The following is a 20,581-nucleotide window of genomic DNA, read 5'->3' as shown; positions in this document are numbered from 1 at the left end:
TAGTGTTTACTTAGCAAACGCACAGCCAAGCTACGAGTTTACTCCATTTCAGCATCAAATACCCAAGGCAAGGGAGGGAACATTAGACCTGCGGAAGCTAATTACAGGGGTGTCGAGATAATATAAAGAATAGCCGGATGTTGTCCTTTGTTAGAGAAGAGAGATAATGACGGATAGAGTAGATTAGAGCAGATCTGTGATTCCCTGAGGATAATTTGAACAGCAGAATCTAGTAGTACATTATTACACACGCTCTTTTCTTGCCCTACATATCAGCATACAACAACCTTCCCCATTTCAAACACTAAGTTCTCCCCTAAATGACTAATAGTTTCTCCTCATAATTGTACAATATTGCTTTTTGTATATGGCTGTTACACAATCTTTTTGATTGCTCTAAAAGTTGAATAAAAATCAATCAAATGAATTTCTGAGAGCAAACCACCAACATTCTTCAAATTGTTGGACAAGCCATAACGGAATAAGACAGACCTTCTTTTTGCTATTAAGTGACATTCCTTAAAAGGGATAAATGAGGAGGGAAAGCATGTCACATCCACAACTGTATCTGATATTGCTGGTAAGGATAAAAACTCTGATTAGGATATAATGTGTTGCTTTCTGCTTTGTTATTTTGTGCCTATTCCAACAAATCTTCTGCCGAAAATATGTTCTAAAAGGAATAGTTTACACTGCAAACAATGCTTTTTGTACTTGATATGTTTGTCTTGTTTCCAGTCCAAATATCGAAAAATTCCTTAAATCAAACAGCATTTACTACACTGTAAAAAAAAATATTGTTGGTTTAACTTAAACAAGTAAGTTACCTAGGTTGCCTTAAAATTTTGTGTTCATTGAAATAAAAATATTTGAGTTAATACAACAAAGGAGATTGGTTTAAAAAATAGAAACTGAACCACATTAATTTGACAGAAGATAAAAAGTTGTGATAAAAAAAATCAAGAATATTAGTTTTTACAGTGTATATAAGTTAAATGACATAAGAAATTACATATTTTCTTCTGGAGGACAAAAAAAAGTTCTAAATTAAGTATGTTTTTGCTTAAAACAAGTTAAATTATCTGCCAATGGCCGGGGTGAGAAAAATAATCTTGTTTTCCATTTGAATTAAGATTATTTTTCTTGTTATCTTACTCCATTGGCTAATAATTTTGCTTGTTTTAAACAAAAACTCAGAGAAAAGCATTTTTTGCAGTGTAGAAAACAAATTCACAACACACTCATGTTCTTCCAAACCCTTCCGTGGCTCTTAAAACTCATTTGTGCTTGTTCATATTCAAATATCAGTCTTGTAATCTCAATTTTGCCTATTTGTAGTGCAGATTAGAGCGTGTCAGTCTGTGGTCACTGTACAGTACGCTTTTGTTGTATGGAAAGAGTATAAACACTTTTTTGTTTAATATACAATATACATTACTGTTTTGTGCCTAATGTCTTTGCTTTGTTTTCTGTTTCTTTTTGGTGCAAGTCATAATGTAGCAGCAGCCAATCACAGAGCAGAATCCAGGCCGATGCAAATTGAGATTACAAGAGGAGGGAAAACAATCCCCTGGTCGCACCTGCCTCATTTGATTGGCAAATTAGCAGAGACAAGAGCCTGTGCTGGTTTTATCTGAAGATCGACACAAAACACCAATCCCAACTAAACCTGCAGGCTTCATTCTGAGTGTTTTGTCATTAATGGTGCAACAAATATATAACATTGATCACTTGATTCTCAGACTTCATATGTTACTAAGCACTTGTATAATCTCTATTTGATCTCATTAGCCATTTTTGTAGGCCGTATTCAAGGCCTTGAATCAGTACAAGAGGACAAAGAAGAAGGCCTTGGTGTTCAGGACCCTCAGCATCTCGACTCACCTTCAGGTCCCGATGGACCACCCCCATCTGGTGGCAGTGGAGAACAGCCTCAAGGATCTGCTGAATGCAATGACTGCATGCAAACACCAGGGGGCGTGGGTTAGTGACAAGCACACACTCACTATCTGTGCACAGCATCGAGAGCAAGGGAGCAGGGGCTTGGAGGTGATGAATACAACTTAAATGGGCTAAGTTTTAGTGTTCAATTTCAGATGATTATGCAGTAGGGCCGGGGAAGCACACATCCATCTCTACGGAGGGTTATTTTTTCAACCCAGATCCTGGGTTGAGCCTTTTGGGTCATTTTTTGGGTTGATTTTTTCAGTGTTTGGATAGTTTTTGTGTTACCCAGATCTTGGTCTTGGTCTACACTGATACAGACGTGTGTTCATTTTATAATGACTGACGCTGTCTACACTATTAGGCACATTATTTCCCAGCACTACTGTACAGTAATAAAACATTTGTTTGTGAACGTCATCAAATATAGTTATATATCTATCCATTGCCCATCTACTGTCATCATTACCTCTCTTGTCTTGCTCCCCAAAATCTCAATCCAGAAGTGGTGTTTGCTTGGGCGACTGTGTGCTTGACCCACTAAATCGTTGACTTATGGGTTCTGATGCCCGTTTTGCATTTCAATCAAAAAGGGCACAGTCTCCATCAACACACACAAACAAAAAAGACAATCCTACAGAGTCAAACGCACAGTCCCTGATTAGGTGCTACATGCACAAATGTATAGCTCTGAGGTCATTATTTGTGTTTTTACCCCTCAGCCCACCGCAACACACATTTCTCAGTGTGTAGCTGTGTTTCGAGGGGTCAGGGGTGAGTAGAGGAGGCGTCCACAATGGGAACCAGCGGTTTATTGTTTGTTCAAACAGGTTTGAGCCTGTCATACTAACCTTCAAGTCTCGATGCACAATGCCATTTAAGTGACAATGATTAACACTCTCTAGAATCTGCTGTATGCAATGACTGTGAGAGAGAGACACAGCGGGGAAGCCAAAGAAGAGAGATTGAACAGTTCAGCAAGCACAATCAGAAAATAATTCAGCTGACAAACAAACAGTGAAAACAGAAAGCAAGTTTAGCTGGGACAGGAACATACTGTACTCCAATCTGTAGAAAATATGATATTTGCTATAAAACTGGTACATTTGATACAAAGGTGCATTTGCAACAATATTACACCCAGAAATGAAAATCACCCTCATGTCACAGGAATCCATATTGACTTTCTTTTCTTTCTTTCTGTCTTTCTTCAGTGGAACGCAGGCGAAATGTGAGCCGATCGCTCTTTTACATTACTATGAGCTTTCAATAGGACTTTAAAAGCATCACAAAAGAAGTCTATAAAACTTGTGTACTATGTTCCTATACTTCTAAAGCCATATGATAGGTTTATGTGGCGAACAGCCAGGAATTGTTGATCATCTAGATTGAATCAGTGAGTTGAACTTAAGAGCCAGGATGGCATTAAACCAGAAGCAAAGAAAACCCAAGAAGATCGCATTGGCACCAATGGTCTCAACGATCGACTTAGGCTTACGATGCATTTGTAAAAGCAGATCAGCTGTGATTCAGATTTGGACGCACTGCAAAAAAAGCTTTTCTTAGTTAATATTTTTGTCTCGTTTCCAGTCCAAATATCGAAAAATTCTTAAATCAAGAAGCATTTACTAGATAAGCAAAATGACGTAAGAAATTATATCTTGTTTTGTAGAGAGAAAAAAAAAAAAAAAAATTAAGTGAGTTTCTGCCAATGTGGTAAAATGACAAAAAAAAAAATATCTCATGTTTGCCCAATTAAAACACTTAGATGTTACACAGTGCTTCTGGGAAAATGTTCTGTGGACAGTTGAGAATAAAGTTTGGCAAAAATGCACAACATTTTGTTACAAAAGTGTGTATAATTTAAAAATAAATGGAATATTGAGTTGTCTGGGCTACTTTTATGATGCTTTTATTGTCCATTTGTGTCCTTTTTAAATCTTGAATGCATCAGTCTCGCTTCAATGTAATTGCACAGAAAAGAAAATGCAGAAAAAGTCTTTAAAGTTTCTTATTTGAAAAAAAAAAAAAGTCAAATGGGGCTGGAATGACAGAAGGGTGAGTAAATGATGACAGAATTTTCCTTTTTTAGGTGAACTATGCTTCTCAGTAATATAAAAATAATTACAGAAGCATACGAAAAGAAATGGTTAAACAACCCAAATTAAGATAACACCAACAATGAGCAGCAAACAAAGACAAGAATTTGAATTTCAAGCACAGAAAAAAAACACTTCAGACAGACATTAAAAGTACAAATGCATTTGGGAGACAAACTTTAGATCATTTCTACTCAAAAGTTGAGTTTAAATGGTAGCAAACAGATAAATGCATGTATAACACATGGGGAAAATCTGCTCATTCACTGGCTCAGTGATATAAGACACGATTGCTCCCACAACTGGCTTAGAAGGAAGTCCGTTACAGCAAATAATCATATCATGCACACATAAGAACTCATAATAATCTACGGTTCGTCTGTTTTGTGAATTACGAGATGCACTGGCTTCAATGCAAGTTAAGCTCTGTCTCTTAGTTGTATTTAAAGTAATGCACTTACAATGAAAGTGTATGAGGCAATATTTACTGATACGGATCCATGCGCAGAGGATTCAAGAGTAACACAAACAGGAGTGAAGCGACACGACAAAAGCGAATAAAATTCATTATAATCAGTGCTGCTGTTTACACTGGATGCGTCGCGATTCTCGAGAGTAAACTGATCCCCCAATCTATTTCTGAGGGACTTCAAGCTCTTGCGCTACTTCTGACACGAACAATAAATGGATGGTTCCCGGACAGCAACATTGTGTCGGCCCAGATCCGGCCCACGTCTGGCCCGTGTGTACAAGATGTGGGGCGGATCTGGGCCAACACTATGTTGCTGTCTCCAGTGTTGACACGGTGTGTCGGTAAACATGCAGGGGTCAAAACCATGAACAGCAAAAAAGGGAACAAATACAAGGGTCCAGAAAACAGTAAATCCAACCCAGAAAAGAATGTTCAGAATTTTTGATTGACAGGCGATCTGACCAATCATAATCCGCCATCCGCCGAATCCGCTATTTTTGTCCGACAAAGCAGTCAGGAGAGTTAGTAGATTAACATTGGAGGATTTGAACTTGAAAAACGGTGTCCTGACGTCTTTCCGCGGCTAAAACAACATTCCTTCTGATGTTCATTCATGTTTATTTGATGCTATAAATCAGTGTTTCTCAACCTCTCCTGCAGGGACCCCCTGACAGGCCATGTTTTTGTTTTAACTCTGAAATGGCACACCTGATTCAAGTAATTAAAGGCTTAATGAGTAATTAGAGTAGGAATAGTTCAATTAATCAATTAGTCAACTACTCATTAAGCCTTTAATGACTTGAATCAGGTGTGCCATTTCAAGGTTAAAACAGAAACATGGCCTGTCAGGGGGTCCCTGCAGGAGAGGTTGAGAAACACTGCTATAAATGAACTAGAAGGAAGAGATGATCGGTTCACGAGCGGCTTTAACTGAGGCTCTACAGCGATCTGTCACGCCTAAACAGACACAAAACGCTACTTATTGTTTAAATTTCTTAAAAAAATTACCAAATTTGAAAGTTGAGACTTTGTTTCATATCAAAAGTAACGTGGTCTGTCCTGTCTGTCAGTGTCTTCTTGCTCCGAGATGTATTTGTCACTGCGTGAGAGCATGATGTGGCGTGAGAGAGGCGTGGCTTGTCGGACATAGCAACAGTAATTAAAGGGGGCGGGGCTTTGCGAACGGTCAACTGCCAATGCAACGATAAACAAGACTTCAAAACGCTTCGTGAAGCTTCAAAACCTTTGTGAATCATTTGTTCTGAACAAGTGATTCGGAGCGAGTATCAAACTGCCAAAGTCACATGATTACAGTAAACGAGGCTTCGTTACGTCATCACTGTTTCCAAATGTCAATGAACCACCACTAGGTGGCGATGATCTCGGTGAGCCCTTGACTCAGCCTAGTGATGATTTTTATATGATTTTATACATTCGTAACATTTCATGACACATTTGTTTAATAAAAAGGAAGAGTTGTGGTTAAACGTCTCCATAAAACTCTACAAATAAAGCTCTACAATTTCAAAAATAAAATAAAACGTATTTTAGAGACTCTTCATATTTAGTGGTATCAGATGATTTGTTAATTGCATTTAATAGATGACGGCTTCAATGAAACTGCATTTGGTTTGTAAAAGGTGTTTTTCTGCATGTTTTGACTGAGTTTTCGCTGCATTTACACTGATCTGACCAGCAGGGGTCGCCAGCGAGAGACAATCTGCGAAACAATCAATTATTCTGCGAAACAATTGGTTCAAAGCTGTGTCTCTCTCATAACGAGGCAGCAGTGATGGGATTCAGGTGTGAAGGAAACCCGGAAGGTATTCTTCTGATGACGGCGCCCTCGTTTGGTGGGAGGAGGGAATGACATGCAGAACTAGATATAACACTGTCTTACTCCATAAACTTCCACTGTAAGTGCATTATTGTTTGAAATATTAAAAAATACCACAGAATAAAGTTCTTAATTGACAGCATGCCACAGATGCGGTTTACACAGCTTCATAAAATATATAATACAACCCAGAAAGCAACATAGTGTCGGCCCAGATCCGGCCCACATGTGGGACACATACAGTCAAACCAATGCATTCAGGCACCTTCAACATTTCTCACATTATCACAGTTTATTCGCTATAGTTAAAAAAATGGTAATAAAATATGCCAAGAGTTATCAAATCAGTGGATATTTCACTTCTGTTAGACTCTCACACATGAGTTATGTTGAATATCTGTCAGCTGTTAAATTTAACTACACGATTAGATAATACCAGTTTAGCTCAACCAGTGACCAAGCAATGCTTCATGTTGTTCAGTGTGTGTGAAAAGAGCATTAGCAGTTACAGAAAACACACTTCAGCAAAACATCATCAGCTCAAAGTGGAGGAGTCATTTTTGATCACAAATATGTATAAATGTTACTGGTAGTCACTGTATGAAGAATATTTAGGTATAATATGTCATTTTTAATGGTTTAGCCCTCGCTTTAATAATAATAAAGGCTTTTTTACTTTTGTAACCCACTGAGTGCCTGGACTTGGATTTTTCTTCCAAACTTTACGATAATATGTCACAGTTTACTTTATTTTGCTCTCCTCACTTACATAAATGAACTATAGTGTTCTGCAGCCACTAGTGAAATGATATCTGGTGTTTTCATAATCTCTGGTTTGCCTGTATTCCACACGGCCCGGATGTGGGCCGACACGATGCTGCTGTGTTACCATGTTGCCGACACTACTGTGTTGTCTATTTAAATGCATGCGTTCTTCTAAGAGGTTTGCATGTGGCCTCGAGCACTGACCTGGCGTCGGCCTCGCTGTAATACTCTCTGGCGACGATATCTTCGAACAGCTCTCCTCCGGTGACTCTGAAACAGGGCCAACATCACAGGCTCTTATATCAGCTCTGCATGTGAGAAGTCTACATCTGCACCTTGACATGACATTCTTAAGAGATTAAAAAAGACATAAGCGAGCAGTGTGTGTGTGTGTGTGTGTGTGTGTGTGTGTGTGTGTGTCGACACTCAACACAAGTGACTTGTAAATACAGGCAAATTCCTGTGCAAACCGAGCATCGCTGTGAAGGGCAGAGCACTTAAAGTAAGCACTATGAAGGGCACTTTACTCCGTGTGTGTATAAGCACGAGTGTCGCCGCCACTGTGTGTTGAATTTGAATGTTACTTCGACAACAGCTTATAGCAATGATTTGGCAAATAGACCTTTGATACAAATATTGCTTTTTGGTGTGTCTATTAAACTGTCATGTGGCTGGTTTTGACATTGGCTGTCATGAGGCATTATAACTGTGTCATGAATATTTTTCAAATTGAATTTGTCATTGAAATGTTATAATGCCTCATGACAGCCAATGTCAAAACCAGCCTCATGACAGTTTAATGTAATGTTCACCCATAAAGCTAAGTGGTTTCTTAAGTTTGATAATTAATCTGCTATGTCATGTTTATGACAGGTTGTGTTGTCTTGGTAATGTCAAGTTGTCATTACCAAGACACTGACAGGTTATGATGTATTGGTTTATGTCAAGTTGTCATAACAAAGACATCTCAAACAATGTCATATTTGCATTAAAAACGTCATAATTGAGCGAATGACACTTAATGACAGTTGTCATAAACATGCATAAACCCTCCTTGTGTCATGTCATGATTATGAAGGTGTAATGTCAGTCTTATGCACAGCACTTCAAGTAAAGTGTTACCAAACTAAATATGGCCTTACAAGTTTAATAAATGTAATGTTGAATCAAAATATTCATTTCTAAAGCTACTTTTTGTGATGTATATTCACTGCTTTTCTCATCTAACACAATAATGACTTTAGATTACCGGTATCTTCTGGGGGTCATTTCTCAATTAATCAGCACATCATGAAATTAGTTTATTTGTGGTTTATTTGGTGAGTGGAGGAGCTCTCGTTAACAGACACACTCGTTTAACAGGAGAACTGGAGACGTGACCTCATACAGACGGACACACACACACACACACACACAGAGAAATGCACTCACAAATCAAAGACGAGGTAGTGAACACCCTCCTCTGATATACTGTCATGGAGCCTCACTGTGGAGAGAGAGAGAGAGGGGGAGGGAGGAAAGAGAGAGGAGAGAGAGAGAGAGGAGAGAGAGAGAGAGAGAGAGAGAGAGAGAGAGAGAGAGAGGGAGAGAGAGAGAGAGAGAGAGAGAGAGAGAGAGAGAGAGAGAGGAGAGAGAGAGAGAGAGAGAGAGAGAGAGAGAGAGAGAGAGAGAGAGAGAGAGAGAGAGAGAGGGAGAGGGAGAGAGGGAGAGAGGGAGAGAGGGAGAGAGAGAGAGAGAGAGGGAGAGAGAGGGAGAGAGGGAGAGAGGGAGAGAGAGAGAGAGAGAGAGGGAGGGAGAGAGAGAGAGAGAGAGAGAGAGAGAGAGAGGAAAGAGAGAGGAGAGAGAGTGAGAGAGGGAGAGAGAGGGAGAGAGGGAGAGAGGGAGAGAGAGAGAGAGAGAGAGAGAGAGAGAGAGAGAGAGAGAGGAAAGAGAGAGGAGAGAGAGAGAGAGAGAGAGACACTGATTAGATCGTATCGAGCAGCTCACAGTCATAATCGTTAGAATGAGATTTTCACAGACTCGTTTATTCCACAAATTGGAATTATTTCTGCTTCTGTTTCCTCTCATTGAGAAAGATGCAGAAAGGAAGTGTGTCCATCCTAATAGACCTTATTCACAGCAGTGCCATCTTTTATTTTTATATAGACATACATCTCTTCATACTGTTTATTAATTAAAGTCCCCCTGTGGCGAAAATCAAGCTTTTGTTTTTAATACGCTGTAAGACACACCATGTGTAAGTTCATAAGTCGACAGCATTGCTGAGTATTTCCTCCTTAAAACTGCAGTGAACCAAAGACAGCCTCAAAAACACGGTTTGAAATCGCTGGTGTTTCTGACGTCACAAACGACCTTGTAACCAATCAGATCAACGTGTGATCGTCAACCAGTGGATCTCTGAGCTGAGAGAGTGAGTGGAGGCGGGACTCATTTGCATATTCATAGACCCGCGAATACTACATGAGGTGTCGAGTTACATTCAAGATATTTTAAGGCACGAAGACTTTTTTTTCAAGGTAAAAACAATTTTGGTGATCAAACATGAGTTTTAAAGGCACACTGTGGAACTTTTCAACCTTTATAATATATTACCAAAACCCATTGAGATGGTACATCGACTTACAATAGGTTGAATGACACGTCTGCCGAAGCCTGAAGGTGTCTGTATCGCTTTTACCAGCACTATGTAACTTCGGGTTTCGGGTAGGAACCCGAGCACAAAAAGAACTACAAAATTCGACCGCTTTACGGCATACCTCACTTCCCCCACCACCCCAACTTCCTCAGATTCTAGCGTGAGAGCTCAACTCGGCGTCTGTATGTTGTCGTCATGGCTGAATCAACAGCTACTCGGAAGAAAGCAAAGATTTTGTCAGAGGAGACCAAAAAAAGAAAAAGGGAGAGTTTAAAATAAACATCGGCATAAAAGTGTATGTAATATTTACTGCGAATTCGTGTAACAAAACTGATATAAGTCACAACATACTGCCGTATACAAATGTAAATGTAAATGTTTTTTTTCCTTTCAGCTCATATATGTTTGTATTTGTGTAAAAGGAAAAACAAACTGAAGACTACAAATAACGGAAATATGTAGTGAGTTATATCAGTTTTGTTACACGATTTCCCGACTACTCGATTTCATCTCCAACCCATTGCAAAGAGATCCTGAAGACGTTAAGTGTTTGCTTCAGGTGTGTTTGATTAGGGTTGGAGATGAACTGTGCAGGACAGACAGGATTGGGCAACCCTTGTCAATGCGACTTACCTGATCAGACATTGTTTTCTGCGTATGCTACTTTTATTCAATTTGTTTTCTTTATAGGATTTATGTTATTAATCTTATATTTATATTATTATTTTGGTCAGTAGTGAATCGATTAACTTTCTCCAACATACAAATCAAATGCCGTCTGCACACACATAAAGACACGGGAGGCTGACCGGTTGACTGTTTGTTGACTTTTGCGACAATGCTGCGGCGCTTGTGGCCTCTAGGGGCACTAGACGTGAAAATTACAGGTCGAGCGCACCCTAGTGGCCAAAAATTCCACAGTGTGCCTTTAAAGGATACAATTATTGACTACAGGGGGACTTTAATATTATGTTTATTGTGTTTTTAGATTCGAAACACTGCAAAAATATCTTTCCAAGAAACGTCAGTAAACACAAAAACTCCAGACAACATGAGCTGGGGAAAATAATAAGTGACCTTGATGCTTTATACTGGTTTTGTACAGTGGATGCCATTGGTAAATCGATCCCTCACAGCCATTCAATACCTGAGCCATAGGAAAGTTGTCACAGTGCATTCTGGGATTGAATTATGAGTGAAGGACAGCTAAAAGAACTGGATGCATGCAGGACTACATTAAACTGGCATTTATTTAGTTGTTTACTGGGACGGCCTTCACATAAAGAGCACGCAGCCTAAACATGCTGTTCTTCCTCAGCGTTTGTGTCGTTTCCAGTCCAAATATCAAACATTTCTTAAATCTTTACTAAAGTAGTGAAATGACATTAGATATTATGTCCTGTTTTCCGGGGGGAATTAATCAAAATTAAGTGAGTTGATGCTTAAAACAAGCAAAATTATCTGCTAATGGGGTCAGAAAAATAATGTTAATTCAAACAGGAACAAGATTATTTTTCTGACCCCATTAGCAGATAATTTAGCTTGTCTTGCGCAAAAACTCACTTATTTTTTTTAATTCCCCAGAAAACAAGACTAACTATCTAATGTAATTTTACTACTTTAGTAATTGCATCTTGATTTAACCTCTTAAGTGTCTCCCCCCTTTTTTTGAACATGAAAATGCACATTTCCATTTCGAACTTAAATGGTTGTAATTCAAGATTGCTTTGGAAAATAGACGTAAGATTGGTCTCGTTTTAAAGAAGATATTTGGCAGATTTTTGTAGATGTGAAATAAATTAAGAAAGTGAAACAGAAAAAGTTATAGAAGTTTGAGTTTATGAAAATTTACAATGTAAATTTTTTTATTATTCATATTTTATATAAAATATATATTTTCAAAACCTGGGCGGCTCTAAAACTGCAAAAAAAAAAAATCTCAAAAGTCTCAAAATCTCAAAAGATGAGCTTTCAGTGAGAGTGTGTGTGTCTGCAGTACCGAACGCTTCCACTAGGGCACAACCAGACTCCATCACTGCCCACATCAGGGCGCCGCCATCTCCATGTGTGTTTTGAGTGATATGAACCATTATTTCCACAATTTTCATACAATTTATGAAGTAGACATCCTATTCAGAAGTAGTATGAGAAGTTTGGCAGATTTTGATATTAATTCAACCTCAAAGAAACACATAAAAAGAACACGCGTGTGCGTTATAGCTCGCTGCCACATCACAAATAGTGAATCTATATTTTTTTTCTTTATATTTAAAAAAATGTCAGACCTTTTTTTATTGAATTCTAAAATAATTGAATGGATGGTATCTTTTGAACTCTTGGCATGAAAACAAATTGAGTTTTCTACCATTCTTTCATGATTTTTCATGTTCATCACTATTTCAAAATAAAGGTCTAAACACGCCTTAGGAGTATGAAAATGTTATTGTTGCAAATTGATAAATTACGGCTCCTCTGCAATCACCAAATATGGAAACTGGAGATTTTAAGCTTTCAAATGATATATAGTTTTTCAAGAATAGTTTAGGTTTAGTGTAGGATATTACTGTTTTAATAATGTAATGGATTTGGGCCCACCGGTGGGCCGCTGACACTGAAATGTTTGATATTTGGACTGGAAACGAGACACTGAGTAAGAAAGAGCCTTGGTGTACATCAGTACTGACAATAACTCATTGTTAGAGAGCAGAAATCTTCTGATGAAACGGCGTGATCGTGATGAACGTGAGCGAACGCCTGAGGTCATCTCTCAGAGAAATCCAAAGCCTGACCTTTTGATTTATGAATATGGATGGATCCCATAGATATCCATAATAAAGGCTAGATGTCTTACGGCGGAGTCTCTATCGTTATTACCGGCGGCCATCTTGTCACAGGCAAGCGTTCTGGCGGGCTCTGTGGTGCCTGATGTAAGATGAGTGATCAGCACCAACACAAATACTCTTATCTCGCTGAAATCTTGACGGATTTACAAACGGTTTGGTTTCTTACAAACGTTATTAACGTGGCTATAATTCTGGATGATTATTTATCGATACACTTATTATTCATAAGTGTGCAGTGTCATAACTACATCTCTGATGTTTATAACAAACCAAACCGTTTGAAAATCGGTAGAAAATTGAGCAAGTTATGGTTATTTAAAAATGCACCATTAAAACACAATGTTACGAGTGAGCGAGCTGCCTGTGGCAAGATGGCCGCCAGTGCGGACTCGACCTCCATTGGCCAGCAGCGCGGACGAGACATCTAGCCTTTATCATGGATATCTATGAGGAATCCCCTCAGTGTGAATATCTCGAACCCGTTGCCATAGTAACGGCGGGAGAACGGCTTTCGGCGGACGGAGAGAAACCCCCGCTCGCGTTATATTACGAGAAACAGTCATTACACTTTACAATAAGGGGAACATTAATTAACATGAACTAAGAATGAACACTACTTCTTCAGCACTTTATAATGTTAATTTAAACATTTACTAATACCTTAATAAAGTCAAAGGTTGTATTTGTTAACATTAGTCACTGTGAACTAACATGAACTAACAATGAACAGCTGTATTTGTATTAACTAACATTAATAAAGATGAATAGATACTAACACATGTATTGCTCATTTATGTTAATTAATACACTAACTAATGAACATTCTTGTAAAGTGTTACCGATGACTCTTGAAGTCATATTTGTGTAAAAAAAAAGATCAATTATAATGAAGGGACAATCCACACGCAGTGAGAATAGGAGTAAAACTGTGTCATCATGTAAACTGTGTCAGCGGCGTACGCCGAACACACGGGAGATAAGGTGTTCATCTCATCTGAAGCTGTGTGTTACAGTCATAATTACTGCTCGAAAACGCCAACGCTTGTAATCTCTCGGCTGGCTGTGTGTGTGTGTGAGTGTGTGTGTGTCAGGTGTGAGTGTGTGTGTGTGTGTGTGTGTGTGTGTGTGTGTCAGGTGTGTGTGTGTGTGTGTGTGTGTGTGTGTGTGTGTGTGTGTGTGTGTGTGTGTCAGGTGTGTTTGTTTTTGTGATATATGAGGACACAAATGTGTATAATGACATGCATATTACACTGGTATTACAACTTACACGTGATATATGAGGACATTGCATGAGTCCTCATATTTCAAATAGCTTAAAAAACATAAAAAACAATGTTTTTTTTTAAATGTAAAAATGCAGCATGTCTCCTGTGATGGGTAGGTTTAGGGATAGGGGCAGTGTAGGGGGATAGAATATACAGTTTGTCCAGTATAAAAATCATTACGCCTATGGAATGTCCTCATATATCACAAAAACAAAGCTGTGTGTGTGTGTGTGTGTGTGTGTGTGTGTGTGTGTGTGTGTGTGTGTGTGTGTGTGTGTGTGTGTGTGAGGAAGGTGTGTGTGTGTGTGTGTGTGAGGAAGGTGTGTGTGTGTGTGTGTGTGGGCTGAAACGCTTGGACATTTATAGCTGTCTCCAGACTAACAGCTTCAGGTCAGATTAGCATAAATCACTCAGAAATCTCGTTTTGATGAACTAATATTGATTCTTAAATCCCAAGAATTGATCTTTGAGTCTTTTTTAAGTTGATGAATGAACAAAAGTGGCGAACCGCCGCACATCTGTTAATTATCATTGTATTGATGCATTCAATCATATTATTAATAACATTATATAATGTAATGATTGTGATATATTGTAAATGTAGCCTGGTTCTTTTTAATTGCACTAAAATACCGGCAGAGGGTTGTTTCAAGGTTTTAGTTTTTTTTTGTATTTTTTATATATAATTGTATTAATATTAAACCGGACTTTTAAATATATATTTTTTTTTACCAAAAAGCAAATGAAAATATGAATTAAGCCAAAAACCTGAACGCAAAACTAAAATTAAATTTGGTTAATCAATTGATTAAATAAACTTTATTTAATAATTAACAATTTAATAATTAACAATCAAATAAAAGTTACACAAACATTTAAAATGTTTAACTACATAAGGCCGTTTTATATAAACATTTTAATATAGTTATGATTCTACTCCACATTGTTGGTTAAATATAAACATTTAAAAGATGGCTGTATTAACTTGTTCTCATGACAGATTTATTCATACATTAACGAAGACAACAACCGGTCGAGTCTAGATATGCTGCATTTGAACAGTGTAAGGGTTTAATGTTTCTAGCTGAATATCCAGTTTATGATCATTGAATGGCTTAACTGAGACAAACGTGGCGTTACGTGACATCATTGTATTGAGGTCTTGAAATTAATCATGTAATCGATCGTGTGTGTGTGTGTGTGTGTGTGTCTTCACTCACCGATGTTGGCATGCTTGAGTAGACGACAAATTCGAGCCTCTCGTTCCAGTTTTTGGTGATCTACAAAAAAAAAGCAAAAATCAATGTTTATGTCTGTTAAACACTTGACTAGTCTGTGGATACAAGTTTCTGCTGGATGACGTGAAATGTAAATGTTTGTTTAATAGCAGTGGAAATGTAGTGAATTTCACAGGACAGAAATGTTATTTGTCTGAAGTCTGTTCTAAAAGATCCAATGTTTAAATGAGTTAATAAATATTGTCTCTACTCGTTCCTCTGAGGTCAAAAATTAACAGAATATATAAACAGCAAACGGGAGTCATTGGAAAATTACATTTCTTTAGTGTGTAATGTTGCAGTTTGAGCATGAAAAAGGACCAATCACGACACACTGCTCCAGCCGACCAATCACGACACACTGCTCCAGCCGACCAATCACAACACACTGCTCCAGCCGACCAATCACGACACACTGCTCCAGCCGACCAATCACAACACACCGCTCCAGCAGACCAATCACGACACACTGCTCCAGCCGACCAATCACAACACACTGCTCCAGCTGACCAATCACGCCACACTGCTCCAGCCGACCAATCACGACACACTGCTTCAGCCGACCAATCACGACACACTGCTCCAGCCGACCAATCACGACACACTGCTCCAGCCGACCAATCACGACACCGCTCCAGCCGACCAATCACGACACACTGTTCCAGCCGACCAATCACGACACACTGCTCCAGCCGACCAATCACAACACTGCTCCAGCCGACCAATCATAACACCGCTCCAGCCGACCAATCACGACACACTGCTCCAGCCGACCAATCACAACACTGCTCCTGCCGACCAATCACAACACACTGCTCCAGCCGACCAATCACAACACACTGCTCCAGCCGACCAATCACGACACACCGCTCCAGCTGACCAATCACGACACACTGCTCCAGCAGACCAATCACGACACACTGCTCCAGCAGACCAATCACGACACACTGCTCCAGCCGACCAATCACGACACACTGCTCCAGCCGACCAATCACGACACCGCTCCAGCCGACCAATCACGACACACTGCTCCAGCCGACCAATCACTACACACTGCTCCAGCCGACCAATCACGACACACTGCTCCAGCCGACCAATCACGACACACTGATCCAGCCGACCAATCACAAGAGCGTGAGCGGGTGTGTTTGTGTGTGAGTGTGCGTGTGTGTGTGTGTGAGTGTGTGTGCATGTGTGTGTGTGAGTGTGTGTGTGCATGTGTACGTGTGTGTGTGTGTTTGTGTGTGTTTGAGTGTGCATGTGTGTGTGTGTGTGTGAGTGAGTGAGTGTGTGTGTGTGTGCATGTGTGTGTGTCTGACAACCATTATTAAGAACAGTCATCAATCACTCCAGATGCAGTTCAGCCAATAAGATTGTCCGTGTGTAAAGTTTACTTACAGATCTCAACGGCTCGAGTCATTAATGAAGAGTTTGTCTAATATCAGCATCATCACTGACACAAACACACACACGAACCTGAGGCATCACAGGATTACACTGACTGAAGAGTGTAAACGTCCTTGTGTGTGTGTGTGTGTGTGTGTCTTCATGTTTCTGCACAATAAAAGTGTGATCAGTTTTGTTCTTTCCTCATTATTAGAAAAGTTCGGCCAAACTCCATGTTCTTCATTAAATGCCCCAGATGGAGAGCTTTTCATTCAAATCTAGTTTTTGCGTATTTTAAGTGTTGCTGTGACCCAGTTCAGGCATTTCCCCTCAGACGGAGACGCAGACGGAGAGATGGAAGAACTGGAGCAGGTCTTCTCCAATCCAGTCACTGTCCATCGACTGACATAATGCAGACGAGAAACAAACAAACATGTGTGGAGAAATATGAGCCCAGAAAAGAGTGTGTGTGTGTGTGTGTGTGTGTGAGTGAGTGAGAGAGAGTGTGTCCATGTGTGTGTGTGTTTTGTGTGTGTGTGTGTGTGTGTGTAAGAGTGTGTAAGAGTGTACGTGTGTTCTCACACTGATGTAAACCAAGGTCTGGTCTTCAGAGTTTGCATAAGAAGCAAATTAGTGCAAAAGAGGCGAAAGAGAAAATTGAAATACAGAGCCGGAACGAAATGAGGAAAACAGAAAGTCAGGTGTGAGTAAACGTGAAACATGCAGGATTTAATGATAAACGTTTCAAATAGTGTGTGTGTGTCATTGTAATATTGACCTCAATCTGTCTGCATATTAAATCTGATATTAAGTCATGTGACGATGCAAACCACAAGTGACGCCCTGTTATCATTTATCATAAACATATAGTGCTGGTTATGTGATGCAAACCTCAAAATGCATTAATTACAAATCATGCACTACGGTTAAAGTGTTTTTGAGGTCATAAAACAATATTGTGCAAGGAATGGCATGAAAATAAGTCTTTATTAATCGATAATCTGCCCCTGTAAATCATAATTTAGTATTAAGTGCTTGCTGTTTTATGCAGAACTGAGTCAAGACAGTTTTTTCCCCTCTGCTTGTTACATTAACAATTGCATGATGAAAATGTAAAAAACAAACAAAAAAACAATGCATTTACAGTAAGAATGGGAACTGAATCTTTCAAGCTTGTAAAAGGACAAAACTGCATCATAAACGTGGAACAGTCGTACGGGAGAGTCGTCCGGAGTGTCGTACGGGAGAGTCGTACGGGAGAGTCGTACGGAGAGTCGTAAGGAGAGTCGTACCGAGAGTCGTACGGAGAGTCGTACCGAGAGTCGTAAGGAGAGTCGTACCGAGAGTCATACCGAGAGTCGTACGGAGAGTCGTACCGAGAGTCGTACCGAGAGTCGTACGGAGAGTAGTACGGGAGAGTCGTACAGAGAGTCGTAAGGAGAGTCGTATGGGAGAGTCGTATGGGAGAGTCGTACAGAGAGTCGTAAGGAGAGTCGTACGGAGAGTCGTATGGGAGAGTCGTAAGGAGAGTCGTACGGAGAGTCGTACGGGAGAGTCGTAAGGAGAGTCGTACGGAGAGTCGTACCGAGAGTCGTAAGGAGAGTCGTATGGGAGAGTCGTAAGGAGAGTCGTACGGAGAGTCGTACCGAGAGTCGTAAGGAGAGTCGTAAGGAGAGTCGTACCGAGAGTCGTAAGGAGAGTCGTACCGAGAGTCATACCGAGAGTCGTACGGAGAGTCGTACCGAGAGTCGTACGGAGAGTAGTACGGGAGAGTCGTACAGAGAGTCGTAAGGAGAGTCGTACGGAGAGTCGTATGGGAGAGTCGTAAGGAGAGTCGTACGGAGAGTCGTACGGGAGAGTCGTAAGGAGAGTTGTACGGAGAGTCGTACCGAGAGTCGTACGGAGAGTCGTACCGAGAGTCGTACGGAGAGTCGTAAGGAGAGTCGTACCGAGAGTCGTAAGGAGAGTCGTAAGGAGAGTCGTACCGAGAGTCGTAAGGAGAGTCGTACCGAGAGTCATACCGAGAGTCGTACGGAGAGTAGTACGGGAGAGTCGTACAGAGAGTCGTAAGGAGAGTCGTCCGGAGAGTCGTACGGAGAGTCGTATGGGAGAGTCGTAAGGAGAGTCGTACGGAGAGTCGTACGGGAGAGTCGTAAGGAGAGTCGTACAGAGAGTCGTACCGAGAGTCGTAAGGAGAGTCGTATGGGAGAGTCGTAAGGAGAGTCGTACGGAGAGTCGTACCGAGAGTCGTAAGGAGAGTAGTACGGGAGAGTCGTACAGAGAGTCGTAAGGAGAGTCGTCCGGAGAGTCGTACGGAGAGTCGTATGGGAATGTCGTAAGGAGAGTCGTACGGAGAGTCGTACGGGAGAGTCGTAAGGAGAGTCGTACGGAGAGTCGTACCGAGAGTCGTAAGGAGAGTCGTATAGGAGAGTCGTAAGGAGAGTCGTACGGAGAGTCGTACCGAGAGTCGTAAGGAGAGTCGTATGGGAGAGTCGTAAGGAGAGTCGTAAGGAGAGTCGTATGGGAGAGTCGTAAGGAGAGTCGTACCGAGAGTCGTACGGAGAGTCGTAAGGAGAGTCGTACGGAGATTCGTAAGGAGAGTCGTACCGAGAGTCATACCGAGAGTCGTACGGAGAGTCGTACCGAGAGTCGTACCGAGAGTAGTACGGGAGAGTCGTACAGAGAGTCGTAAGGAGAGTCGTCCGGAGAGTCGTACGGAGAGTCGTACGGGAGAGTCGTAAGGAGAGTCGTACGGAGAGTCGTACCGAGAGTCGTAAGGAGAGTCGTATGGGAGAGTCGTACGGAGAGTCGTACCAAGAGTCGTAAGGAGAGTCGTATGGGAGAGTCGTAAGGAGAGTCGTAAGGAGAGTCGTATGGGAGAGTCGTAAGGAGAGTCGTACGGAGAGTCTTACGGGAGAGTCGTAAGGAGAGTCGTACGGAGAGTCGTACGGAGAGTCGTAAGGAGAGTCGTATGGGAGAGTCGTAAGGAGAGTCGTACCGAGAGTCGTACCGAGAGTCGTAAGGAGAGTCGTATGGGAGAGTCGTAAGGAGAGTCGTACCGAGAGTCGTACGGAGAGTCGTAAGGAGAGTCGTCCGGAGAGTCGTACGGAGAGTCGTACCGAGAGTCATACCGAGAGTCGTAAGGAGAGTCGTATGGGAGAGTCGTAAGGAGAGTCGTACGGAGAGTCGTACGGGAGAGTCGTACGGAGAGTCGTAAGGAGAGTCGTACGGAGAGTCGTACCGAGAGTCGTAAGGAGAGTCGTATGGGAGAGTCGTAAGGAGAGTCGTACCGAGAGTCGTACCGAGAGTCGTAAGGAGAGTCGTATGGGAGAGTCGTAAGGAGAGTCGTACCGAGAGTCGTACGGAGAGTCGTAAGGAGAGTCGTACGGAGAGTCGTACCGAGAGTCGTACCGAGAGTCGTAAGGAGAGTCGTACGGAGAGTCGTACCGAGAGTCGTCCGGAGTGTCGTACGGAGAGTCGTACCGAGAGTCGTCCGGAGTGTCGTACCGAGAGTCGTACCGAGAGTCGTACCGAGAGTCGTAAGGAGAGTCGTAAGGAGAGTCGTACGGAGAGTCGTACGGAGAGTCGTACGGAGAGTCGTACCGAGAGTCGTAAGGAGAGTCGTACGGAGAGTCGTACCGAGAGTCGTAAGGAGAGTCGTAAGGAGAGTCGTACGGGAGAGTCGTACAGAGAGTCGTAAGGAGAGTCGTAAGGAGAGTCGTCCGGAGAGTCGTACAGAGAGTCGTACCGAGAGTCGTAAGGAGAGTCGTACGGGAGAGTCGTAAGGAGAGTCGTACGGAGAGTCGTAAGGAGAGTCGTAAGGAAAGTCATCCGGAGAGTCGTACCGAGAGTCGTACCGAGAGTCGTACCGAGAGTCGTAAGGAGAGTCGTAAGGAGAGTCGTACGGGAGAGTCGTACAGAGAGTCGTAAGGAGAGTCGTCCGGAGAGTTGTACCGAGAGTCGTAAGGAGAGTCGTACGGAGAGTCGTAAGGAGAGTCGTACCGAGAGTCGTAAGGAGAATCGTACGGAGAGTCGTACCGAGAGTCGTCCGGAGTGTC

General features: G+C 41.4%; 1 protein-coding gene across 15 annotated transcripts in view; it reads right to left on the bottom strand.

The window, feature by feature from the left end:
* The window catches only part of camk2d1 (calcium/calmodulin-dependent protein kinase (CaM kinase) II delta 1), a 381,234-nt gene that overhangs the window by 336,484 nt on the left and 24,169 nt on the right, over nucleotides 1-20,581 (bottom strand). For 8 of the 15 annotated variants that reach the window (XM_056272326.1, XM_056272327.1, XM_056272315.1 and 5 more), the window contains exons 3-6: nucleotides 15,081-15,140; nucleotides 8,549-8,603; nucleotides 7,322-7,387; nucleotides 1,885-1,957 (exon numbers count right to left, since the gene is read on the bottom strand). In XM_056272326.1, coding sequence (XP_056128301.1) covers nucleotides 1,885-1,957; nucleotides 7,322-7,387; nucleotides 8,549-8,603; nucleotides 15,081-15,140 — 254 coding nt within the window. Of the gene's footprint in view, nucleotides 1-1,884; nucleotides 1,958-2,795; nucleotides 2,869-7,321; nucleotides 7,388-8,548; nucleotides 8,604-15,080; nucleotides 15,141-20,581 lie in introns of all 15 variants that reach the window. The other 7 variants (XM_056272313.1, XM_056272328.1, XM_056272329.1 and 4 more) reach the window with 1 other exon arrangement.

Source organism: Rhinichthys klamathensis, unplaced genomic scaffold (assembly GCF_029890125.1).
Source record: "Rhinichthys klamathensis goyatoka isolate OS25496 unplaced genomic scaffold, OSU_Roscu_1.1 h1tg000334l_1, whole genome shotgun sequence".
Taxonomy (NCBI): Eukaryota; Metazoa; Chordata; class Actinopteri; order Cypriniformes; family Leuciscidae; genus Rhinichthys; species Rhinichthys klamathensis.
Note: the sequence above shows the minus strand (reverse complement) of the source record. Positions and strands in the feature narration are given on the sequence as shown.